The sequence below is a fragment of the Paralichthys olivaceus genome, chromosome 2 (genome assembly GCF_024713975.1).
Source record: "Paralichthys olivaceus isolate ysfri-2021 chromosome 2, ASM2471397v2, whole genome shotgun sequence".
NCBI classification, from domain to species: domain Eukaryota; kingdom Metazoa; phylum Chordata; class Actinopteri; order Pleuronectiformes; family Paralichthyidae; genus Paralichthys; species Paralichthys olivaceus.
In genome coordinates, this window is record NC_091094.1 from 14,733,504 (window position 1) to 14,761,403 (window position 27,900).

Here is a 27,900-nt window from a genome sequence, read left to right on the forward strand (position 1 = left end):
GTATCGCAGTTGTCACCTGTAACCAAGGACAGAGCAACATTCTGGGATGTCACTGATGACATCATACTTGTCCAGTCCAGTTTAAAATAACTGTTATGAGCAAGTGATGATTCAATACTGCTTTTCAGATACAATACTATCTTCCTGTTTGTACATACAGTGAAAACACTAACCTTTCACATTCAAATCATTAAAGTTATGTAAAAGTGTCAGACAGTTCAGGTGGAGAGGTCAAATATATTTAAACTACACCTTAGAATTTTTGTAACTCTAAACTGTCCAGGTGATGAATAAGCAATTTTTGTTGTTATTAGATTAATTTTACTGGACTGCTGCATATATAACTTTTGTTAAACACTAGACAACAGGAGCATTTATGTAACCATAATGTAATTAGGCTATAATGTAATAAGCTTGGTGCCTGTGTCAAAATAAAGAAAGATGATCCATGTAGCCTGGAGTTCACATTGTTTATTCAGTATTAAACAAAGAGATTTTAATGTGACTTCCAGGGCTGCAATTCAAATTAACATTACATTGGGGTAGTGTAAACAAAATGACATTATAGTGGACTACAGTCTAGTAACAATTCAGCTGGGCTATAACTTTCAGATTACTGGCAGAGGTGGCCAGCCCTTTAAAATCAATATCCAAGTTTCATCTGGTAGTAAGATTAAAAAAAACCTCAATGGTTAGAAACTTCTGTGGTCAAGGTAATTCTAAGAAAAATACTGATAATACTTAGAATGGAAATCACTGAAAGTAAACCTGTGTTTTCTTTTCCAGTTCTATGCATATAGCGTGACTGAATACAAGGGACATATCTGGAAATGAGATGATGACCTGTCTGGTACAAACAACATCAAATTGAAATCTCCACATCACACAGAGAATGATTTAAGTGCAAGACCAGTGTTCATCTGGGGAAGGCGTTGTCCATCCCCAGACCAACCAAACTGTATTTCTCTATATCTCCTGACTGCCATGGTTTTCTCTTCTCAGTGCAAATATAAAGAAATATTTAATGGCTAAATTGTAAAAAAAAATTCCCAGCATCATTATATTAAACTGAGGGGTTCACTGTTTTTCAAATCAGACCTTATTAAAAAATGCTGTTTCATATAACGTTGCATGGCACAACTGATCTTTAGAATCAACACTTGCCAGTCTGCTGCAAATTCTCACTGCACTTCACAGTCTCAAAGATTCTTTACCTCTTCAAGAAAATGGTACTAGCTACTTTTGGAAAATAAAAACCTCACTGGACACGTTTAAAAGATCTACTGATAAAAAGACAGTTGCAAAGCCACGTTTTCCATTACAGGTAGGGTTTTTTGAAAAATTTTTCTAGCTACAGCAGTAATTTGAGCTTAATAAAATCAATTCAGAATTACAGAAGCCAAGATTTAAGACCTCAGATAATCCTGTCTTTGAGCTTCCTATTTATGAAAAGTGGATTTCTGAAGGTCTCAAAATTACGCCTTTGAACTGAGTTTGAGTCCAGTGAGAAGCTGCAGCAGACTGAAACTTGAGCTCTAGAGCGAGGTTGTGGTTATGCACAGTCATAAATGATAGGAAACAACATGTCAATCGAGTTGGGTTAAAAACAGTGAAGCTATTGTTTTGGAAGTAAAAATGAGCCAGTGGGAATCATTATCATAATCTGTATTTATATCTTCCTGCTTATTTAACCAACTAACTTGCACGATAGCAAGTTATGCTATCATTAGCTTGTGGTCTCTTTAGCTACAGTTTGAACCATTGACTGTGTATAAGGATGGATGACATGACAGCTTTCCAAAAATGAAGCCAAAACATCTTGATTGCCCCCTGGTGGCTGGCATGTCATAAACCCTGCCCCCTCCATGTTAAAAGAAAGGACATGGGCCAAACAACATTTTTTCCAAAGATGGTTTCCGTCAATTTAGGCCTAGTTCTTAACACACTGATGTATGTTAATGTTTATTATTAGTCAATGCTAAATGTTTATATCATTTTCATATGGTATTAGAAACACGGAGAGAAATGTCATGATTGACAGTGGAGACTATCTACTGTTGTTTAGGAAGCCATTTTTATTTTTGTTTCCAACTCAAATGGATTAACTTTTCCCAGATCCTTATCACAATACAGTCCTATTTTACAAGGTTGGTCTGGTGACAGAAGACGTGACCCATGAAGCATCGTTATCAGATTATCTTTGAAAATCTTGTATCTCAAACAAAGTGACATTGTCATATTTTCTATACATAACAGTATATAATCCAGTTCTCCCTTCATAAAACTTCTCTCTATTTGGTAAAGTATTGCATTGTTTTCCAGGGCTTTCCAGGATTTTACCTCAGTTGAGTTCAACATGTCCCAAAATATGAAACACATCCAATCTGATACAAACAGACACAAGGAGTCATATTATCTTCTCAATGCCTTCGCTGAATTCCCCAAACTTGCATATTCTGCTTCTGTGTTATCAGGTTAATTACAGCCATAGTGTATTATCAACAACAGTGTTAGATTTCAGCCCTTAAAATAGGGTTTAATCAACCGCAGCCATACTAGCACAGAAAAAAACCCTTCTATGTACAAGTAATTATAAGTCTAGAATCTAAGGTCCAGTAAGAGGAAAACTCTTTGGTATTTCCAAGCAAAAAAAAGATTGCACAATCAGTATTTGATCAGAGAGGAGAGAGATTTGTATCAAGTCATTTTAAAATGCACAACAGATCTAGGTGACATCTCAAGAGGTATTGGGTTGGAGAAGGAATGTGTCTGAGCATATGAGAGTGCGGGCCTGTTATCAAAAGTGTACCATTCATACGACGAGCATATGGATCTAACTTAGCATAATGCTGTGAGATTGTTACTCTACGAATTAAATTAGATGTTGAGCAACGTCTGATTTCCAGAGAGCCCGGCAAAACCCGATAACACAGAAATGTGATTTTCACATTAGAGGAGAAATGCAAATATCTTAACTAAAATCTACAAAACAAGGATTAATAAAGATTTGGTAAAGGCGGAGGAATCGAATTCAGGCCTTCAGCTAAGCCAAGGCCATTTGTTCACATAGCAAGAATGACAAAGGAAAATCAAATGCATTAAAAAAAAAGGAGATGATGCCTTCCAATTCCAGTCCTTTTCCAGTTCTGACCAATCAGACGAGGAGGAATTCACGTTTTAGCCTCTGAGAATAAAAATTTGGAAGTAAACAAGATGTGAGACATTAAACGAGGAGAAACTTTTGATTAAGAACTCTCTCCCTTCACATGTTAGAGCAGATAAATATGATGCTATCAACCAACAATGATGAGACCCATCTCCAGGCTGATGCATGACACTCTCATGATTCTTCTCTAAAAAAGTCCTTTAAGTGAGATGCATATTAACAAGAAGATCTGTCTGTAATATTGCCACAAGCCACCGTTAATGTTTTCTCTATTTTGTACATTGCAACAATGATGAAAACAGCGGCGTATCCCACATCTGCCACTTAGTCTGTGTGGTGCAGAGTCCACTGTAAGCAATCGAAGAGAGGGACTTTAACCTTGCCAAGGACAGGGGGACACACTGCATTACTACTGAGATCTGAGCGTCCATTTTCCCATTACGCTGCTGCTCTTATCTATAGAAACATTAAAATCCAGTTAAATGGAGCCATTTTCTCATTTGCATTTAGAGGTCATTTTTCATGCTTAGAGAACTCCAGTCATTCAGATGGCACAAGGGGCTCCAATGTAATAATAGCTTGTTCAGTGAGGGTCCAGAGGCTGCACAGCCTGGCATCCTCACATGGACCACAGCTGGAACTCACTCTGCACATACACCCAGCTGTGCAGAAATGGACGAACCACAAAAGACAAAGCGGGGGAAGCTACTGTCCCATCGTTTGATCAATAAAGGAAGGAAGAGTTCACCAGTGACTGCTGTCAGCATTTTACTTGGTAACCCCTGTAAGAAGTATTGGATGTATTGTGGAGCCAACTAGGCCAGTCAATAGTGTGAGCCACAGATCCCAGGCAACAATAACGCGGGTGGGTGTAAAGCTTCTCAGCATTGGTAAGATGCAGGTCGAAACTGTCTCTGGGCTTGTGGGAGTGAATCTACTTCGCCCCCTGTGCTGGCGGCTGGGTCCTCAGGAGGAGAAGCAAAGGCTGCAGCACTCCATACAGATCTCCAGGCAGTCTGCAGACTCACAGCAGGCATCAATAATGCCACAGTCCATGTCACAGGGCAGGTCGCAGTCGCCACACTCCTCTGACGCGCAGCAACAGCAGAAACACGCGTCGTCACCAGCACAGGAGCCGCAGGTGGCACAGTCCAGCACGATGTTGCACAGAGTTAGGAACTCACAGAAGAGGCAGGCCAGGATACAGTGAACACAGCAGTCTGGAGGGGGAGGAAACATATAACTGAGCAAAATGTAAAAAATCACAGAATATAACAGTCAGTGTGATTGGTCAGAATCATGGGACAAGATAACCTCTGACAGGGAGGTTATGTTTTAATCTGCGTTTGTTAGTTAGCAGGATTACGCAAAAACAACTCGACCCATGTCTATGAAACTTTGTGGGGGGGTGGGACAAAACCCAAGGAAGATCCCATTACGTTTTGGTCTAGATACAGATCAGGGTCGGATTTGGGAAAATGTTTTCACTTTCTGTAACATTGTGGGATTGGGTGTTTTCAACTGATTTCTCAGGGAATAATTCATGGATCTTGGTGAAAGAAATCAGACATGTTTAAGGGACTGATACTTATGAGCCATTTGGTGCAGATCCATAAAAATCTGGATCTAGTGAATTTAAATGTGGTTTCATTTGGGGTATAGAGGTAAAAACTCTACGGAGTGCAACTCTAGTTGAAAAATTAAAACAAGAAAACATTTTTCTTCAGTGTCAGGCCAAAGACTAAGGACAGACATTAGCACACTGATGTATTTGCATTTAATTTTAACTCGCTGCTTAACCACAAAACCTTTTCCCTCTTTGTTTTTGTAGTGGTTTTATAATAACTGAAAATATTTTTTCACCATTTAATAGTTTCCTTCATTTGACACTGACATTGAATTCAAGTGTGCTATTTCTATCCTGCTTACTTGTAAAGACACAAATGTTGACACAAAGACAACACAGGGCTGATCATTATGACTGACTGAAGGAATGTTAGGAAATGAAAATAATTTCAAGCCTGCAATTCCATTTATTAACATTGTCATTGTCTTTTAACTTAAAATAAATAATAATGTGACAGTTATTGTGGCAATTTTATATATTGTGATATGAACATTTTCCATATCACCCAGCCATATTTTAGTGTCAGAGAAAATGTGCCAGGAGAGATTAGATCTTCTATTCTTATTCAACAATTAGAAAAATGCTATTCATCCTTCCATCTCACCATCCTGTGCCTCTGTGGGAATCTGGGAGCTGTTGCTCTTGGAGCTGCTCTTGCTCCTCCTGCTGCTCTGGGAGGTGATGGATGGGTTGGACTGCAATTTCTTGGTGTGTTTGGGTCCCGCTGAAGAGGAGGAGGAGGTGGATGAGCCGCCTCTTGGGAGTGAGCCCAGCTTAGGATGCTCATGATGGCTCCTGACCCCGTTGGACTGGAGTCCGTGCGTGTGCGGCGTGTGATGCGGACAGTGCGTGTGAGGGGGGTGGGCGTGTGAGTGCTGCTTGGTCCCGTTTCGTAGATGGCTGCCGGGCTGCGTCCGACATGGCTGGATGGGCGTGGATCTGGCTGCTGGTTGAGCTGGGGACAAAATGACATTCATTTACTACAGGTTTCACTTCAGTTCAGATCAGTGGCGTTGACGTTGGGTGTTCCTCTTATTGAACCTGAACGAAACTAAATATCCTCCACCACTAACATAATATTTATTGTCTTTCATTGCAGTATGTTGTTCCTATTTTCTTCCTGTTATGTTTGTCATTATTATTAGTGACGTGTGTAAGATTTAGGTGAAAGGGATCTATTGGCAAAAATTTAATATAGAATAATCCTCATGATGTCTTCACTATTTTGTTTCATCTAAATTGTATGAATTGTAGTTTTCTTTACCCCAGAAAAGACTCTTTATATTTAAATACTCTATATTTACATCGAGGGGACCCTCTCTACAGAGGAGCCATGTTTTTTACATTAGTCCAGACTGGACAAACTAAACACCTTTTGAGTTTTTATGACAACTGAAGCTACCACAGGTTCTTTCTCATGTTTGGAAGGAGAGGGTGAGGTGAGGGGTGTTCAGCTGCAATATGCAATTTCTACACTATAACATTCTACACACTGTACCATAATTTATCTCATAATATTTCCATGTAATTAATCTGTTTTTTTTTTTTTTTTACAAACAATACAATAACCTTACGACACAACCACAGAAAGGAACTAAGTCATCTGAGAAACTAGGACTAGTGAATATCTGTTTTCCTTGATTAATTTTTAAAATCATGAGGGTTGGGATTGTTTTCTGTTCATTGAACTGACTAGTGCAGTGCTCGTTGTAAAAATGTCTGTTTGGATTGGGCTGTGTAATTGTGGAAATGCTGGTTGCAGTTTTCTTTTTGAAATGTGACCTGCAGTAATTGAGCCATGGCAAGTAAAGACCGGCTGTGGGACTCAGTCCACATAGAACCCTGAGCTGCACCACCACTGCAGCACAAAGAGCTGTTCACCTGTTTGTTCAAAGTTCAGTGAAGATTGACTCATTACACAGAACCTCGAACTGGAAAATCTGATTTAGTTGCTGTTTTCATGAACTATTTTCATGAACGCCCTGTTGTCATCAACACCACATTCGTGAGTCCCAGACACAGCTGCTTTACAGCACTGGTCGTCTGTTTATTCAAAGTTTATTCATGTTGAACTTCTCTTGTGTCTTGGGCCCTTAACAAAGTGTTAAGGTGATTAAGATTAATTGTTCTCTAGATACAGTATGTGAGCAACACACAGACAAAAAGAGATTTCTTAAATTATCAGATTAATTAACAGACTTTTTCACCATTGCTAGTTGTAGTGCATTCTCAGTTAAACACTGTGTAAGTTATGTTCCTTGTGAAGAGGCCACTTGGGGAGATCCGTGTCTTTGTAAAGACGCTGTATGTGGGTAGTGACATTAATTGTATATTTTCCTTTGCAGCTCTTGAGAAGCTTTCTGAAGTTTAAGAGGGTCTCAGGTTGAGCTTGAAACAACATTTTAACAGACAACCTGGGGTGTGGAGTTTGATAAGACAAAGAAATTTACCAGGCTGGAAGAATCTAACAACAGACACTACCGAGTTGCACTGAGAAATCTCTAGGATCCATTGTTTATGGAACTTGATCCATGCCAAGGATAATTCTGAGACAAGGTATCTCACTGATAGAGAAAGAGATATGATGTTTTAAAACATAAATATATAAACTGAATTTAAATATTCATATTGTATGTGTGAACAGGCTCACCAACCTGTGTGCTTTATGCATCTGAGCAGTGTGTAGCTCTAAGACACACGGGAGGCTTCTCTCCGTGTGTGTGCATACTTGTGCTGAAGCAGCTTCATGGAGAGGGAGGCCCTGGGAAATTGAGTCCAATTACAAATCCCACCCTACAGGCAATAGCTCATGGGAAGAGCTATGTATTTACAGAGCTGACCCCTGATCCGACTTGTCTAGACTCTTACACAACTAGAAAGAGACAGTAGGGGGGAAACAGAGGGGATAAATGAAGCGTGTGAGGCATGAAGAGAGGAGTTTTGTCTCTTGGAAAACTCATCATTAGAACCTGATTTTTATAACAATGCACTTCTGATACTATATACAATATACAGAGTCTACAAACACCAAAACTTGCACAGTTGTTAGTCTTTGCTCTCTATACCACTTGGTGTATTTTACCTCCAAATGATATCAAGTGCTAACTATTCTGCAAGAGAGGAGGAGGATGAAAAACACACCTTCACTGCCAAAGCAAACACATGCCCTGAGAAGAATAATAAAATGGAAGCCGTGGTTTTATATATCATGGTAGTATTTAATGCCATCCTTTTGAGGCCCTTAATATTTTCTTGACCTTTAAGCATATGGTGCAGAGATGTGTGGTGGGACTGAACAGAGTCGCACAGAGCACAACAGAAAACCACAGTGAATCAAAGCAGACACTCATACACACACACAGACATATGCATACCTGCATATTGAAACACACACACGCAGAGTGTGGTCCTGCAGCTCCAGCTATGAAAGATGACTGGCAAAAAAGCCGCTCGTTCGATAAGCGTTTAGAGACAGATAACCCAACCCGGCTTGTTTTGATTGGCCGATGGCTGCGGTCTCACAACCAATCCAGTGTTATTAAAACTTCTTTCATTCAGCGTTTTCTAACTTTGCTCCAGATGTTTGGCAAGCTGCATGGCCAGTGTGTGAGTCTGTGTGTATTTGTGCATGAGTGTGTAGGTGTGCATGCATGTGCAGGACGTAGGGAGAAGGAGCCATACTTTCTAATCTTTAAAAGATGTCAAAAGTCAATACCTGCTGCTATCCAGTGTTATGTATCTTTCTCTTCCTCTTTTCCTTCCTTTCCATATCCTCCCTTACTGTGTCCTCGCTCACTGTGTCCTCCCTTTCTGTCTCTTACCGATCTCTCCCTTTTAGTCTTTTCTACGATAGTGTATTTTAGCACCCTGAGCTGGCCAGGATGTAGGTCAGTAGAGAAGAAGGGGATTAGAGAAAGGGGAGGAACAGCTTTTCACTATTCCTTCTACTTTTGTATCGTCCTTCAGGGGATTGAGAAATTCATACTGTGTGTGTGTGGTACATATAGTACATATAGTACATAGGCGGATCTGGCAGGCAGACAAACAGAAAGAGAGAGAGAGAGAGACGGGCAGTCAGGACTGTCTCCAAACAGAGCTTGAGGTTAGGCCCACTCACACGCACAAATATATGCAAGCAAGAACACGTGCAGACACACACTCGTGCACACGCAGAAAAAATACAAGGTCCCTTTGTCTGAGATGAAGAAAAGTCAGGGAGTGAGAAAGAGCCAGAAGAACAAAGTTGAAGAAATGGGTTGCTGCTTGTGCAGTTTTGGACCAGGAGGATGCATGGGTGTGACTCATAAACACAATGATTCAGCAGAAGGAGCCAGTTAAAAATAACAGCAAATAAAGAGCCAAATGACTGTGGGATTAACATGATGAGACTGGGAAACCGCAGAGTGTGCACATGTGGCGCTAACAGTGTATAGGCCACTGGGGGTCCTGCGACCTCCCGTGCAATGTGTGTATGTGCATGCACGTCTCTGCAAATGTGTTTGGCCTGTGAGCGAGCATGAGTGAGTCACCATCAGTTGAATACAGCAGCACACCCCCACCCCTCCACTCACACACCCTCCAAATCTTCCTCCTCTCCTGGCGTCTCTCTGCTACCCTGTACTTACACACCTCCCTCCCAGACCAGAGAACTGCTGTTCATCTCTCTCTCTCTACTTATCCTCCTGCAGGAATGAGTCACCAGAACGACTGAACAGTGTCTGTCTCTATTCCAGCTGCTTTATCCCACCGTCTCCTCTGGCGCAGTTTGTCTGTCTTTGTAGGTCAAAGTGTTGAAAGTGCTGAACTACAGACACGAGAGAGAAGTCGTGAAATTTCAGAGAAATAGCGCTGTCATCAGACGAGATGTGCTTGTGTTTTATTACATCTGAAACAACACAGAGAGAAAATAATGTACAGATGGAGGGATCATATATGCACCCGCACCCACATCTGGATCCACAAATGTACAAAAATGCTTTTGTGCATTATCAGCACAACGGAACTGAAACAAAGTATCTTGGCATCTTAGTATTTTCTGCAAACTATGAATATTGAATATAACTGTGAATGGAAACTGTACATTTTGCTTAATTACGGAATAATGTACAAGTATTTAATTAAAGATGAAACTAAAGAATGATGGGGGTTTAGCTTGAGCACAGCATATTTCAGTTGCTCAATATTTGTGCTACATCTCAAAATCTTTTCTGAAAACATTTCTGAAGCATCTATAATTCAACCCAGATCTGCAGAAGCATCTCACCCACTGACTCCCTTCCTTCTGCTCTGCATAGTTCGGGTTGTTTTTTAACTGCGGCTCACACCTAAGTGTGAGCCACTAAAACTGTGAAATGGTAAAATTATATATTGCTGCAGCAAACTGTATCTAACACCGTTTTCAAAGAGAGTTCTGGCTGCTGTTTAGACCTCCAACACTGGAGTGTTAATGAGGTTTGTATAGCTGAACCACTCACTCACACTGAAAAGGACTGCTGCTTCAACTTGAGGTGTTAGCCAAAACAAAAGTGTGAGCGTTGGGCCAAAATAAATGTTTGTTCTACTTTCAATGAATAAACAATTATTTTGAGATTCAGCGCACATAAAAAGCAGTTTATTGTCTCCCATCATTCAATAAACTGCCCCTCCAGGGACACCTTTCACAACGTACCATTATAAACATCCATTTAATTATTTTTGATTTATACATTGCTCATAAATGTTGTTACCTGCACAAAGCAGAATTACACAAAATCTACAGAATACATTACTATGGAACTTTGTGGAGGGATGCACAGGATGGAACTTGGTTAAAAAATCGGACAGGTTTCAGCGACTAAGGGTGATCTAGTGATTTTAAATGTGGTTTATAAGGAGACTGTTGGGCATTGGCGGAGGTATGAGCTCTACTGAGCGTCATTCTATGAGAATTAACTTCTGATGCCTTCACTCAGACATGTTCTTTAATTTTGTACCTTACACCAAAATCCTTACAAATTGTATCTGTGAATTCAATAGTTTTTTTGTTTTTGTGGATAAAAGGGATCATTTTGATGGATTACTAGTGGGTACGGCTCACAGAACATGCACCACATCCCATCACAATTACTTCCTTCAGGCAACAGACATATTTAAAGGCAGAAAAAGACAGGTCTGATTTCATTGTCATTAATATTGTGGTTCAAGGACTCAGAGATTCAGTTGTTGGAACTTGTGTTTGGCCCTAAGGGTGTAGAACGCTGCACTTCAACCAAAGTGGAGTGACTGAAGAACTTAAGTCTCAGTTAAGTATTTGAGGACATTTTTAATTAAACAATCCATAACCCAAATGTCAAATAGCAAATGTATTGAGTATTGTGAGTTACATATAGTCTATGGAATGTTTGTGAGATACTAGTATAAAGTTTCACCTCTACAACAGGTTGGCTTACCTCTGGATTATTGAATTAGTCTGTAATTTATGTGCAGTACGTTCCAAATATGGTATTGTTAAATTTATTATTTTAGTCAAATGCTCAGTGATAGACAAACCAACCTACAAAACACCTAAAAATCACATTATGTAAAATGATAATAGAAATTATTCATGTTCCAGTATTTTCTTTTCTTTGCAAGTAACCTGTCTCAAGTAACATGTTTCTGCCTGACAGTCAAAGTTTTAAGGTTTGTTAAATCCCATAATAAGGGGTCTATTCAAACACTTACATATCAATTGCTTACACAATCTTACATCAGATTAATAGCAATTATTAAGATTTTCTCAACCACCGGTGGAGTGCTTACAAACAATAGTGTACATCTGATCCCAGGATCCCAGTGCTCTAAGGGTTTGACTGATTGAGAGTTGACTGATGTATTCGTGCCTGCACATGTTCGCAGCAGAGCCTTTTCTCTAAACCAGGGGAAAACACAGATGTGCACAGGAATGAATCTGTTGTATTTTATTTTGGAAATTGCAGAGAACATTTATTTGTTTTTGCGTTTGCATGAAAACATGAAATATGACATGAGCAGATGCAAAAGAAAAACAACTTTCCCAATACCCAAAACGTTTTGGAAACAAACTTCCCAGGTTTTCTGACGATCAGAAATACTGTTTATTCACTTCAGTCCAGCTTTTGGAAAAACATTTCATTCACTTTTTTTTGGCAATATTTGACCTTAATTTCACCTCATTGTACAAATATCTGAGAAAGAAGAAGAAATAAAAGAGGAAAATAAAGTGAACATGCAAGATGACACACTCAATCCTGATCCTTAACCTGAGACATCAACCACCTCATGACCCCTGGCATGACACAGATGGCCTTTCAAACACTCTGCTCTGTGTTAACAAAGACTGAATAAGAATGCAAAGGCAGAGCAACAGAGGGGGATAACAGTTTCAGCACAGTGACTGTTCTCTAATCAAAGGCAGTGTCACGGTTCTGCTAGATTTCCTACCAACAACACATTGCACACTCCTCCCCTTCGATGACAAGATAATAACAAACAGCTCCACGCAGCGGTTCCCTGACACACACTTTCATGCCCTCGTTCCTACATGCTGAGCTGGGACGTCTGCTATTTTCTGTATGTTGATCTCATTTAGTGAAAAAATATTTCAAACTAAAACAAATTAAGAAAATAGACATGTCATGAATGCTACTGTGATCCTTTCAGTGATGGATTACGTTTGTCATTGTTTCCTCATGAGTCCAGAATGAGTGTAAGCAGTTAAACATCTGTGAACGTGTGTTTCCTGCTGTGACGGTGACGTCAGAGGCAGCAGTGTGGGCATGACATCACTGACAGAGAGTATGTGTGTGTGTTGGGTCGTAACAGACAGTCACATATGTTAACAGCTCTCTCTGCACATTGTTATCAGACAGCTAGTCATAAGCCCAAGGGCCAGACACATACTGTAGCTCTGATGTCATCACTATGAGACTGAGCATATGGACTGAGCATGTTCCGGTTTTCGCTTCTGTTTCATCACGCTTTCACTCACAAACACTTGCACAGACAGATTGTTGCATTGCAGGTGTTGACTTGAGTCACAGCTACTAAGTAACGAATCTTCATGCTCAGTATGAGACCAGAGAAACAGCTAATGATTTATCGCTAACAGACTGTATTCAAACTGCATTCAGGCTCTTACGAGGTTCTAAAAAGACACACAGACAAATTTGCGCTGTCAAAGCACAGGGATCAGACGTCAGATGTATAATTATGCCGACACACAGGCATACCCTGTCTGTGCTCACCTGAGAAAGGGCTCAATTTTAAAACGTGTTTGGTTTGTGGTTCAAATCCGGCGAACACACGTGCGATTGTGTAAGTTGTGGAGGGAGGAAGCTATGGATGAAGGGAGGAGGCACATGAAGGCAAATGGGAAGCCAGTGCAGACTGGTGTGCATGACGGTACATTTTGTCCAAGCCTACTGTCGTTGCATAACCCTTTACTGCGCAGCATATGGAGCTGGTGGGTCTCAAGGATTTTTATTGGGATGTAAAAAATAAGTCAGAGAGAAAGAGGCAGCGAGAAAAACTCAAACCTCACCATCAGTCCTCCAGCCTGAAATAGACTCATAAGACACAAACAGCAGACGGCACAGATAGAGGCAGAGACATAACAGACAATTCACACACCTACTCAGCTCAAAACACACTGCTTTCACCCACTTATCCATTTCCTTACTGAACTGCTGGTTTCTTTCAGTTACCACAAACTAGCTGTTATGATGGAGCAGGTCTGTGTGTTTGTGCATGTCACCCATGGCTGGCCCTGGATTCCAGGAAAAACCCTTGTTGTTTTTTTTTGAATAAATGCTCAAATGTCAGCTCGCTCAACCTTCTTCTCACCCCTTAAATTCAGTTCCTCCCCTGACGTATCACTCATTCACTCATACACCATCCCTCTGTCTCTTCCACTCACAGGAAGTACAGATTTAGACCAATTTGGAGCATTTAAAGTTTTTACGGTGCTTTTAGGTTTGTGGCAAAGCATCGAGACAACACAACAGAGTTTTGTGGGTGTTATTATTGTGAGGCTCGTTCTCCGAAAAGAAAAAAATGACACAGTAGAGCTAAATTTAAATATTAGGTAGAGATTCTACTTATTTCAAACCTGGGTAAAAGCAAGAAAAATATACGTGGTGGAGTAATGACACAGTACTTGTGTAACCTTTGGCTTTGTCACAGCAGGCTGGAGCGATTGCACATCCAGGAGAGTGAAACAGTCTCTCTCTCTGTCTGAGACATAACCACCAGACTGGTGATATAAGGGAGGGGAAAGGGTGGTGGCGGTTGGTGACATAACTCTTGATTGAGAAATTTAAGTCTGTGATGCTCCTCACCAGTAAACTGAGGTGGAGCTGTGCTGGTACACCCAGTAGGAGGTAGTTCAGTCTTGAAAAGCTCGGTGTTAATAGAGTACACACAATATGAGACATGTTTTCCTCTCCAGTACAATGGCCAACCAGCAGCAGTGAGATCCATTGTTAGGGTTGATTGGTCACAAACTAGTTTCACAGAAATAAGTTCTGACATCGAACTGTGAACGTGTGGAAGCAGAAATTCTACTTCTGTTACAGAGTAAAGAATATCTTATCCAACTTTAACGTACCATGTGAAATTTCAGCCACTAGGCGTCCCTCAATCAGGAAGATAACATAAGACCTAGTTTGATGATGTAATGAGGCAACCACCATTGCACCACCACCCCCATTGTGACATGATTCAGACATGATGTATTGTGTAGAACTTGTATTCATGTTCTGCCGCAAACTTTGATGAATAACATGGTCTGAGTGAGCAGACTGCTCACTGATGGCTGCGCTGTGGCTGCCAGTCACAAGCATCTATTGTTCTCAGAGGGAGCGGGTCAGCTGCTGCTTCTGGTATGATCACTGTATTTTCTTAAATAAAAGTATCGCAATATACGCAACTTAATGCCAGGACACTACGATATGAAGCCGTGCATCCTCTGGTCCTGCAATAATAATAACAACTTTTACTTTGAAACAAGTACAGGGAGTGGAGTTATTATTTTACTTTTAAATATTCAACAGATAGACATTGAAACTGCGGTGAAAGCTAATTTTAGTCTATTTTGCTGTGAACCGTGCAAGGCATGTGGAGAAAATGTCCTAAAAGACTAAGACTGTTTAGGGTTAAATATGACAAGCTTATCCGAGGCCAGTTGAGTGGCTGGGACAGTTCGGTAAAAACAGTTATGATGATACATTATATGTGCATGGCTTAACTGATGGGAGCTGCAGTTTTTTAATGATACAAACTTAAAGATTGTTTGTTATGTTTTTTATTCAAATAACAATTTAGGTTTATTTTTCTAATTTTACAAAATAAAAAGATCTTCAGTGTTTTGGGGTTTCTCAATATTATTAAGAAACCCCAAAACCACATTATAGACCAGTAAAAGAAGCAAGAGGTTGCAGCTTTTGGAAGAAGTTGACCTAAATGTGACTTCAGCTCTCAAATCATTGATTACTTGATTGATATACTCTTTTATTAATTTTTTTTTTTGGGGTGAGTGGGGGGGGTTTGCATTTTTAATCCACACATGCTATGATGTGAACCTTAACTATCTAAAGGAGGTTGGTTAATGGAAGCCAACTCCACAGAGCCAGTCATATCCACCTAGCATAGTCATGGTGATCATCAAACATTCAACTCTCAATGTAGAAGTACAGACAGTAAAGCTGGTGGCAGACAGACAGACAGACAGACAGAGAAGCAGGATAGAGGTGGAGAAGAGGAAGAGAGATGTTTCATTCCAGGTATGGTGATGTGGGCACAGACTCACTTGTGCTCAGATATCAGACATTTAACCTACTTTGCTGAGACTGTAGATATTTCTGTCCTTGTGTACGATCACCTGACCCATTTCCTCAGGGTGTGCAAACGTATTTGTTAAAGGTCAGGACAATGTGACTCATCAGACCGGTGATCGGTAATGGAAATAAAACTCTCACCCGTCTTTCTGCATGTGTCTATGTGTTGACCTGTGTGTGTATGTGTGTGTGAGAGAGAGAGGGCTATTTACTCACATGTGATACTCTTGCTGGGTGTTGAAAGCTCCGAGTGTGAGAGGCTGCTCTTACGGTTGTCTCCGTCATTGCCTAGCAACCGTTCTGGGGTGCCATTTAACCTCAATATGAGGGGCTCAGTATAAGTGAGGGCCACATCTGTAAAACAAACACAAGAACGTCATGGTTAATAAGCATAAGAATAGTTGTGTGTGAAAGCACAAAGATTATATTAATTCAAACTTTATTTTGAGGGTCACATGGACTCCCAGTTTGCTTTCTTATTGTCAGGCATCGGCAGTGAGCTGGTTTCCTACTCACAGTAAACTCTACTATTCCTATGTCATTTCCCATCCACCACCACTTAATTCATTTAAATAGAGTAGTTCTGCTGACTTCAACAAAGCAGAAGATTTTGTCTGTATGCGTTGGTGTGTGCTCTTTCCTGAACTTGCATCTGGAAGCAGTTAAATCCAACCCCTTGGGACTGTTTAGGGGTCCATGTGTATGCTTGTGAAACCTGAAAATGGCGCAGATGTATGTGAATGTGCGTTTAAAATGTGGACATACACCTAATATACATACAGTAAATACATGTCTGGGTGTTTTATGTGTCCCTCTAATGAAGCTGTTATTCACACACATGCAAACATACACACATACACACATACAATACACAGAGGCCTTCAAAGCCGGGCAGGCCTGGGCCTCTGAGAGGTGCAGACTCATTCCTGGGCAAATAGGAGCCAGCTGGGTTTGATAAACACACACACACACACAAACCACGTCCTGCGCATGGACTCAACACTTCCCGGCTATGTTTATTTACTCTATCTACTTGGGCTTACTTCTCTATCTGTCCTCTCTTTCCCGTCCCCTGCCTCTCACACTTGATGTCTCCAGTTCGCGTTCGCTCTTACAAATAAATTCCTTCAGATATTTGGCACAAGATGAATCCTCCCGCTTTTACAGCAAAACATATATAATATCACTGCAAAGGTATCTGAGCTGTAGGAGTCAAATGAATAAGTGAGCAGAGTGCTTTGAACAAAGTGAAAGCAAAGAAGAAATGAACAACAAGAAGAATTTCAAGAGAGGAGCCAAGTACAGTTAGTAGAAAGACTAGATATCTGGTTCTGATATTGTATTTGTCCAAGTACAACTACTGTGCTGCTGCGTTGGTCTGAAATCTAAACATCTTGCTTTATTCATAGACACATGAGGAGAGGCAATCATGGTACTTATGGAGGTTCAGGCACAAAAACACACTCATTGGCACCACTAATAAAAGTTAATAATCAGACGATGCTAAATCTAAATAATAATACAAAATCAATCTGCACGACAGAGCTGTCTATACTCTTTTATATATAATACATCTTTGAAGTTAATTATAAGAAAAATGTAACTCCAAGCTAGCTTAGCATGTCTGAAAGACAACTATTTTTATTCCTTTAGAATACAAATCATATTATAACTACTTGATCATCTAAGGTAGTCTAACCTTGATGAGAAAAAACAGTGGCTACATGGACAGCAATATTCCTTCTACCTCACACTGAATAAGACATTATTTCGATTATGTTTACAGACGTTACAAATAGAACATGCCATAGATACTCATGTCACATAAAAACATGTTATTGAGCCTGAAATGCTGTTAAGCAGCTTTTAACTCAAATAAATGTCGATGCCACAATGGTTTTAATCAGGTTTATATCGGAATATTGGTGTCCATGTTAACATAAACAGTCAGTCAGGATTTGTATTTGTTTAATGAGTGGGCTATTTGTGTTTATATATATATATATATATATATGTGCCTTACCAGAGTTTATGCATGTGTTTGCAAACATTTTTGTGTGTAGTAGGATTTCTGAGTGTGTTAAGCTTCAGGAGATGTAAACAGGACTTGAAGGGATGGGAAGTGCTTCCTGCTTCTCTGTTGTATTAGACTGTGGTATACAAAACCCACACACACATACCTGCACATAAACACACACGCCATAAACACATCCTCCAGTGTTCCCTTTCTATATCTACTACCAGCTCTCTCTCTCTCTCTCTCTCTCTCTCTACACACACACATACACACACACACACACACACACAAACACGTTTGACTCCTGCATGTGGAAGCCATTTCTAAAGCCCATGTTGTATCCATTAGTCTCAATCAGCCTGCTTCAGATATGAAAGCCACTCGTAAGGATTGTTGCCCTCGATCCTGCCAAATGTCTACTTTGGAGATATGTGTGTGTATTATAGACTACGTATGTCAGTGCACATGCCTGTCTATTATTATGTATTCACCCATCCATTCCTATTTGAGTTTCCTTATAATTGTTTTGGACAAAACAGTTTGACAGGGTTTCAAAGCAAATCCAAGTTAAAAGTCTATATAGTGTATATCCTATGAATAACTACCTCCATACACCAATGCAAATATCCATTCAGGCAGCTAAAATGTTGTTATGTATTTGTAATTATCCATTAAAATAATTTGTTTATTTTTCCTAAAATCATGTAATTAATAATCAGATTACACATGATGATCAATCAGTTGCCTCCATTGTTCTATGCAGCTGTTATCAATTCTATCCAAATAATGATCACAGGGATTTAAAATTTCACCATGTGCTGGTGGGCAACAGTTGACTCCAATGATTTCAGACATTGGCAGCTTTTTGAAAATATTGAGATCAGTCATATGATTTAAACAAAAAAAAGCGCTTTAGGTGGCATTTGTTGGTTATACTCATCCCTGTTGCTGTTTTGTTCTCGTACACTGAAGTTGCATTTGGGGGCAATTATGTCATTATCAAAGCCACACAAAAGCCCAGCGTAGGCAAACTTCAGGAAAGGAAAGGACTGTGTAAAGTCCCCATGACTTCACAGCAACCATTTCAAGAAGAATCCATTACCTCAAAATCGGAGAAATACAACTTTCTTGGAAACGTTAACAACATCACTGCTCTTATTTGACAAATGACATACATGCAGATATGAAACAAATACTTACACTAAGTGTCTGAATATCATATGCATGTTCATACTGGATAAATGATCAATCATCTGGTCAGCTGAACCCCTCCACGCTGCAGCACAGTAGTCTGTTATGAATTCATATTTAAACGTCTGCTACCAGTGGAGTACCATGGGTTAAAAGTATGTAGATTCTGTGACTCAGTAAAGCTCCCCCTCTGTAAACGTTCAAAACCACGATTGTTGGAGCTAAACACATCCCCACAAAACCCCTAGTGCCATCCGAGCAGGCCTTCAACCAACTGTGCATTGGCATCAGCATCAAACCGCCAAACCGCTCAACCTCAGAGCCATTTCTGAGATCTGAGAGAGATGAGCCTCTAATTCAAATCAGACCAGAGCAATCAAGAGCCACTGAGGAGATCTGGCTGTGTGTTTACATGTGTGGGTGAGTGTGTGTATTGGGCTGTGCATGCTTGACAGTGTCTGAGTGTGTGTTCATGTATGAGCACGTTCTTGTGTGTGTGTAATTTAGTTCATGTACACGTGTCAGCGGCCCTAAAGGGGGCAAATTTTATTCTCCTGGTAAACAAACAACCATTAAAGCAAAAACATATGAATCGCATAGAGGAATGATTAAGACAAACACACACACACAACACACACACACACACACACACACACACACATGCACACAAACATCCAGGTTATATGAGCAGGCAAATCACGTGACACATCCTGAATCACCTGAAGGGGAGTGCCGCCTGCTGTTCCTCTGGGTACGGTGTCTGAGTTTACCTACTGCTTTTCCTCAGGCCTGTTTCTACACCTCTGTTAATGCTCCTTTAAAAGCACAGGCTTCTAGCATTTATTAGAAAGGAAGTGTGTTTAGTGTGTACATCCCTTTGGCAAAGCTGTACAGCGCATGGAAAATTTTCAATATTATACAGGCTAAAATTGATTAGTTGTTATAACATTGATGATTAATACAAATAATCATTGCAGTTTCAGCTCTACTTGAAAGCACACTATTCAGACACACAATGGCTGCACACATTCACACTCTGCTGCCTTATCTCTAAAAACATAAAGATAAGAGCTGAGAGAGATTCGGAAAGAAGAAACAATGAGATGAGGTGAGGAGCAGAATAATGTTCAGCAGAGCGCTTACTGGAGACAACGCTGTATAGTAGCTCTCTAACCAGAGTAATGACTGGAACTGATTGAAACCACACATAAGCAGGACAGAGGGTCCAATTGGGACCAAGGATAACACAGTTAAGTTAAGAGAACACAGCTACAACCACAGTGGTGTGGTTTTTATCTGTCTTGCAACAAATGTACGCAATCGCACAAAGAAAAGGAAAGATGAAGCAGTTGTTTAGCTGCAATCCAGCCAAATGTTAAAGCCACACACAGACACACACACACACACACACACAGTACAGAGGGGCTGTGAGAGTGCTATACTGGAATATGTCCAAAATTAGAGATTATAGCTGCTGAGAGAATGAAGCAGTGTAAGCTCATTAAAGACAAAAACTGTCTGCTGTTGAACAGGCTTAAGGGGAATTTAATTGTGTTACTTTGTCTCTGAAATTCCTCTGTTCCATGGGAAAATACATCTGCTTAGCTAACTGAGTGCTATACTGCTGCATCTAGCACATGTAGCCTGAAATGACCAAGTTCCTTAAACATGGACACGAACACACTGTGCACTGTTTAACATATGGTTATAAGGAGAAACAGCCATCATCAGTGGAGGATAAACAACATTCAGTCAAATTCACATTCAGGAGGAGAGTGGCAGAATTTACACAGACATGAATAAACCCGTCCAGCCCACGATCTGGATCTATACTGACAAATGTATACAGTGTTTGAAAACACGCTGCAGCCAGCTGATATTATAAGCAGATATCAGGTTATAACAAAAACAATATTGGAATCAGAGTGTGTGCAGATATCCAAAACAATGCACAAATAATTTTTTACTGCCTTATAGATCAGCTTTGTTAATTAGAAATTTGAGTACGACAGGTTAGGGGGAAATACATAAAGCCTTTATACAATGGCAACGGATATTTGAGAGATCTCCCGGAGCAAGACAGAGTGTCAAGTATGAAGAGCTGAATGGCACTGTGCCCTGACATGATCCATACGCACTGGCTACCTGCACTCCTGGCAGCATAAATGAAACAGTTGCTAACAGATGGGACTCACCCGGAATGGTTAATACAGGGCAGGATAGTTATAATCATGAAGGCCCCCCAAAAGGTCCCATCCAACTACTGGCACAACATGGAAGCTCCTGCCAGGCATCATAGCAGCTAAAATGAGTAGGCACATGGCTCAACATGAGCGGGGTCCAGAAAGGAATTGGTAGCAACACCAGGGAAGCCAAGCACCAAGCACCAGCTACTGGTTTACCAAGCAGTAGCTTGAGTTGCAGAATCAGAGAGACCAATCTGTGCACCGCCTGGATTGGTTACAAGAAAGCCTACAACTTGATGCTGCATGCATTGATACTGGAATCCTAGGAACTGTACAACATCAACAGGAAACTTCATCAAGAACTCAATGGGGCAGTGGAAAACAACTCTAGAGGCTGACTCAAAGCCGATTGTACAGGTCATCATCAAGTGTGGCATACCAAAGGAGATGCTCCATCTCCAGTGCTGTTCTGTATAGCCCTGAACCCCCTAAGCTCATCACAATTCGTTACAGATAATGATTTCGAACTGGAGCAAAGATCAGCCACATCCTCTACATGGACGACATGAAGCTGTATGCTAGGAGAGAGCGAGACATCGACTCACTGATCCACACTACCAGAATCTACAGCAACGTCATCGGAATGTTATTCGGACTAGTGGGATTGGATGGTATCAAAGAGAGGAAAGACAATCAGAACTGAAGGAGGGTGTAAGATGCAGGCTGAGACAGCATACACTGAGAGTCATAACCAAGTGGCTGGGATTGTGTACAGGAACATCTGTGCCAAGTATGGATTAGAGGTACCCAAGTCCTGATGGGACATACCGCCGAAAGTGATTGAGAACAATGGATTCCAGACTAACCACACCTGCTGGCTAACCAACAACATAGTGGTGGTTGACAAAAACAGATGATGGCAGTAGTGATAGATGTGGCAATAACAGTAACATCAGGAATAAAGAGCATGAGAAGATCGAGAAATACCAAGACCTGAAAGAACAGCTAGCACAAATGTAGAAAGTGAAATGCAATGTGATCCTTGTGGTAGTGGGAGAATTAGGGGCTGTGACCCTTAAACTGGGAGAGTGGGTCCAGCAGATCCCAGGTACAACATCTGAAGCCTCTGTCCAGAAGACTGCAGTCCTAGGAACAGCTAAGATACTGCACAGAACCCTCAAACTCCCAGGCCTCTAGTAGAAGACCCAAGCTTGAGGAAGACATACAACCCCATGCAGGGTGATTCTTTTTTAATATATATATCGTGACATACGGCATATGACTAGCCAATATATACCGCTTCTATATTCTGTTCTATATATCTGTCAGCAGTTGGTAATGTTGGTAATGGAGATTTGGGGAGAGGGGGAAAAAGAGCAGAGACAGCTGTAGCAACAGTTCTTTAAATGTTTGCGAGGTGGTAAAGGAAAAAAAAATGTATCACAGAATGCCTCAAACTGCTCCGAGTTTATTTCAATTCCTGTGAGAAACCAAAATAGACACAAGCTTTAACAAACCTCCGGCATGAAAAAGGGACAAGTAGGCAAATATCTGCATGTATGCTCAAAATAAGAGAGAGAGACAGGGAGAGAGAGAGAGAGAGAGAGAGAGAGAGAGAGAGAGAGAGAGAGAGATGGGGAAATAGAGAATAAAGTGAGTTTAGACTGTGACAGATGGGAATAATTTCATGTAGGAGAGCACAATGATGAACACACCAATGCTATTTGAGATCTAAACCTCTAAAAACAACATGAAATATCTCATTTCTATTATTCTGGCAAATCCCGGATTCTTTCTTCACAAAAAATTAGAGAGACACTGTAAATAAACTGTTTAAGGAAAAGTTTGCCATATGACGCAAAAACCATGCATCACAAATCTCAGTGTTTTGTTTTAAGCACATTGAAGATTGTTGGTGAGGATCACGCTAAACTAAACTTAATCACAGTATCTACAGAAATATTCCACAACTCAACTTTATTTTTAGGAGTAGGAAACCAACGCTTTCTGTCGTCAAACACGGAAATCATACAGATCAGTGTTTCTCTCTTGACTATACAACTTGGGTGAAAAGAATAAGAAGGCACAGATAATGTTTACTAAACAACAGACATTTTGCTTGGTAAACTTGCAAAATTAAACATTCATTAGCTACTGTTGTATACATTGCTGTGGTTATCTCTATGACTGGGAAGTAACAGTCACCCTACAACTTTTACCTCCTACATCTGCAACACACACTTGAAATACTTTAAATGTCTATTACTATAAAAGAATGACACCCTATTAAATGGTCATTTTGATAAAGAAACTAATTTAAGTTCAATATACAAAGACTGACAGAAAGAGAGATAAACAGAAACAAGAGAGAGGAAGAGAAAAGAATAGAGTGTGAGAGCTGCCAGTGGTAAAACACAATGAAGAGTCAAGCTAGCATGTGGTGTATGAACAGACAGCCTCAATGCATCTTAACGTCTGAGTGAGAGCAACAGCAAGAGCAGCACTACCACTACAACAGCACTAGTATTCAATGGCCTTGTAATGACTGAGCGGAGCAGAGGTGCTGTCAGAGGCCTCTGTGACACACACAGCCTGACAAGCATGACGCATGCATCAACTTACAAAAATAACAAATCTCAATATCTTTTGTTGATGAATGTGAAAAACATGAAGTTCCCTGCTCCTGGCCGCCAATACTACAGCTCTATGTCACCTGGAAATGTGATTCATGGGACAGATATATCATTCGATATTGGCTGGTTAGGGTAAACGAAGCAACCTAGGATTAGGTTTGGGTACAGACTTGACCGGTGCCTCATTTCGATGCCTGAGCTATGCTGAGAGAGTTGCCCTGCTTGCAGGCAACATAAACAACAACTGGTGACATGATCAGGGTTGGTCAGAAGCAGTAAGACACAAATGCATATTTGTCATGGGCTGGGCAGTTTTGAGTTAATCTAGAAAGAGAAAAAAAGCTGTTCTGATAAAAACATCCATGCACAAACTCAGGTAGATCTATGTGACTGTTGTGTTGTCTCAACGCCCTGCACTCTGTGGGCTGAGGGATAGATGGGGGGTGAAACAGAGCGCTGAAAGCAGGGCCTTGTTGCCCTCCTCTCCACTCTGACTCACCTACTTACCCTCAGCCTTCACACACACACACACACACACACACACACACACACACAAACACAAATTGAGCCCAGTCGACCACCAGACAAGCAGTCTAACTTTAGTGAGAGAAGCCACAGTAACACTTTGGGCGAAAGGAAAGCTCAGGTAAAATCATGTTCAGACTCAAAACTTCTGTTTATAAACTGTAAAGCTCCTCATTGAGATGTTATAATTAAATCTGAGGCTTTACTTACAATTTATGATAAACCACAATGAAGCGTGAGTGCGGATTCTGTGTTTTTGCACATTCGATACAGCAATCATAATAGATTGGGTCGAGACTTGCCTCAAAAAAACTAAATACAAGAACTGCATTAACCATCGAAGGGTTTTGTGGCAGGTTCCCGTGGCAACAAGGCACTTAAATCTCTGCACACTTCCTTAACGGGGTAACCACACCTAGCCTAATTACCCCATAGGACCTGCACTCTGATACTACAGCTGTATTTCTCACTGAAGCTTGAGGGAGCTTGAAGCATTTTGGCCCATCCTGGATGAGTCATTTAGGCACAGACAGTGCTGCCCCAAGTTGGTCCTCATAGTCCTGTTCCCGCCCCCGATGTCAGTCAACCCTCACCATGACTAATCACACAAAGGAAAGGGTCATAGGTTCATTCCCAAATCCCCAAGAGTCCCATTGCAGCCTTAAAGCGTTCCACAGCGCTGAATTGGACGTCATCCCTCTGATCATCCAAGGAGGCACGTCCCCCACACAGGCCAATCTCCGATCACCTCAAAAAATAACTGCTGTGTCTGTCAGTGAGAGGGTCTCCGACATTATGAATCATAATCACATCTACTGGAAACAAGATGGATTTCTAGAATGTAGTAGTAGTTTTTGCTTTGGAGATCTCAAAGCTCAGACAGTAAAGTGCTTCTGCATACATACATTCACAACCTACTGGCCGACATCTTACAATAATGATCTTCACATGCAAGAAAGAGCATTGACTTTTTCTTTCTCAGCAATAATCCACTAGCTCCTTCTTTTTATAACAAATGCCTCTTAATAACTAGTTCCTGTCTTTTTTTGAGCAAACCTCATTTATAGTACACACACACACACATTAAGAGCAGAAAGGGGGTTTGATAGAACTTGGTGTTTGTGATTATAAACATATTCAGGGCATGTTCAGACCCATCACACAGCTGTTTGTCAAATCTCTTGTTCTTTCTCTCAAACACCATCAAGCAGCTACACACGTACACATGAGAGTGAGACAAAAGTTTTTCTGTTGTTTCCTGTGAACCTGATTCTTACCTTCACTATGAAAGGGTTTTGGCTCTGGGCAGCTGTTCGCCCTCTCTGTGTTGCAGGTTGTGTTTGAACCTTGTAGTGGAGCTGGTCGACCGGGGTCCCCATCATCAGGCGGCTCTGGGGAGATGGCAGGGGCGCTCCGCTCCTCATCCATGGACGTTGGCCTGGCTCTTATGGGAGGAGGTGGAGGGGCCAAGGAGTGAGCCTGGACCAGAGACGATAGCCAAATATATTTTTAGAAAAATGATAGCGTGGGTCACATGAAAGATTTCTAAAATCGAGCAACGTGCCAACAGGCTGTGCTTCATGAGAGGAGCAATCAATCATGACTTGATCCAGCATGAATCCCTTTCAGCTATTTAAAAAATCACTAGAGGAAGAAGAGGGCCAGTGTGCCGCTTGTAATGAAATCGTGTTAACACAACGGAAACATCAAATCATAACCTCTTTTTAATAATAGAGGTTGAAATCTTTTAACTTGTGTTTTGCAAGTAATAACAACAATGGTTGTTTGCTTATTTATTTATATAACTTCTAAAAGATTCAAGATGCTTTAAATGGATTAAAGAGACATGAAGGATTCAATCAACAATAAAACATGTAATAAAAAGATAAAAGTGTGGAGGAAAAAGTCAAATAATAAGTAATTAAAACAACAACAAAAAGAATGCATGTGATAGAACACAATAGTTCTGGAGCTATAAGCGAAATCTGTTTTGAGATGTTTAAGATCTCAGACTGGCTTACAAGAAGAAACACATAAGGAATGAAAACTTACATTTTAAATTTGAATATCTTATTGTAAAATTTACTCAATAAAGCTCCTGCAACAAGGAGGCAGACTTTATGTGTGATGTGTGAAAAATATATGTAATTTCACAACAAAAAAATACATTTATTTTTATATAATATAAATGCAGAACATAAGTAAAATAGTTAGAGGACGATTGTGATTTTATAAAATAAAAGAAATAATCTGTTATAGTTATAACAATATTAACTTTTATTTTTGGCACATGACAACTGCCCTAATTCTTACTAAACGGTTGCTAAGCGACATATAAACGGGATAACTTAAATCTGTTATCTCTCTACGTTGTATTTCTTGTGGTGACACTTTCTATAGGTCTCGATCAGTCAATCAGAGCTGAGCACCGGGAGACGTTCTTTAACTCATTGTAAATAAAATAACTTCAGTATATAGGTCACGTGCCAACGTGCGGTTGGCGCGCGCCTACTGACCCACAAAAGCAGCTCAGCTGGCCAGCTGTTTGCGCGCTCCCGTGGCTCGCTCCGCACTCCCTGCCACCCAAACAATCAACAGCTGAGTTTTTCACAAATACAATGATAATAGATCAAGTTTATCTGGGGTCATGTTGCTTCAGACGTCCTCACGCTTTCACAGCTGCAGGGAGCTGACACACTTTTGAAACGGTGAAAAAGTTAGAAGAAGTTTCTGGGAAAGAGAAGACATCTCACCGCGCACTGAAAAACTGTGCCAACAACTCTGAGCTTCAGAATACTTGTGATTGTGCCAATCTTTAAGAAACAGCACGGCCGTCCTTAGAAAACAACCCAGCAGTGAGATGCTCAAACACAAACACTGAGAGTTGCTGTGATCCGGTAACGGGCGGACTGTGTTTACCTTTATTGCAGCTCTGCGCCCTGCTCCCCACCAACGAGTCCCTGCACGCACAGACAGCCCAGCTCCAGCCTGAGCTGACTTCTCCTCGGCTGGGTTTGATACAATAACTCACTCTGATCACACACACACAAACACACAGGGGGAAACAAACTGTTTACCTTCTCTCTGGCTGGGACAGTGAGCAGCCGATCTCAGCCTAATTCATTCTCTGACCTCTCCACTCGGACTTTCTTCACCTTCCCCCTCCACTCTTGTCACTTTACGCGGGCACCAAAACACTCCTCGGTTCATGGAGGTGTTCCAGATTCCCCCCAGTTCAGTGCATTTTTCTCCAGCGGTGATAGTTTTTTCTCTCCGCCTCCAAAAAGTTTCTCTCTGCGGCTCGCCCCGTCCTCCAGCAGCAGACCAGATGTTGGGAAGTTTGTGTGTCAGCTCGCAGAAAAAAAACCCTCTCTGTCTGCGGTGCAGCGTTGTGCTTCGTGTCTTCTCCAATGTCCAAAAACAGCAACTTCACAAACTTGTAGAAAGTCTCAAAATGAGCAGTGTTGGTCCTGTGCTCTCTCTCTCAGTGCTCTCTCCTTACTCTCCTCACTCCCACTGCCTCTGACTTGTGAGCTGCAGCTATTGGACAGGAGACTCCAGTCAGCAGTGATTGTGCTTCCTCCAGGCTACAAACTAACTGGGCTGAGCTATACTGTTATAGTACAAACCCATTAACCTGAACCAGACACAGCATAATAGAGTCTTATACAGGAACCATGTGCAGGCCCACACCTTTATATGTTTAACAATTTGAGAAGAGCT

At 40.9% G+C, this 27,900-nt stretch overlaps 1 protein-coding gene across 2 annotated transcripts; it reads right to left on the reverse strand.

Moving 5' to 3' along the window:
* Positions 1-451: 451 nt before the first annotated feature.
* On the reverse strand, positions 452-27,744 carry mdfi (MyoD family inhibitor). Of its 2 annotated transcripts, none has more exons than XM_020086398.2 (5): positions 27,255-27,744; positions 25,455-25,656; positions 15,842-15,979; positions 5,398-5,748; positions 452-4,386 (listed from the first exon to the last, which is right to left on the reverse strand). In XM_020086398.2, exons 2-5 carry the CDS (start codon positions 25,603-25,605, stop codon positions 4,133-4,135), a joined length of 894 nt encoding a protein of 297 aa, XP_019941957.2. In that variant the 5' UTR covers positions 25,606-25,656; positions 27,255-27,744; the 3' UTR covers positions 452-4,132. The 2 variants fall into 2 exon arrangements, with proteins under 2 accessions (XP_019941957.2, XP_069393815.1); XM_069537714.1 differs by lacking the exon at positions 27,255-27,744 and adding an exon at positions 27,097-27,245.
* Positions 27,745-27,900: the final 156 nt, after the last annotated feature.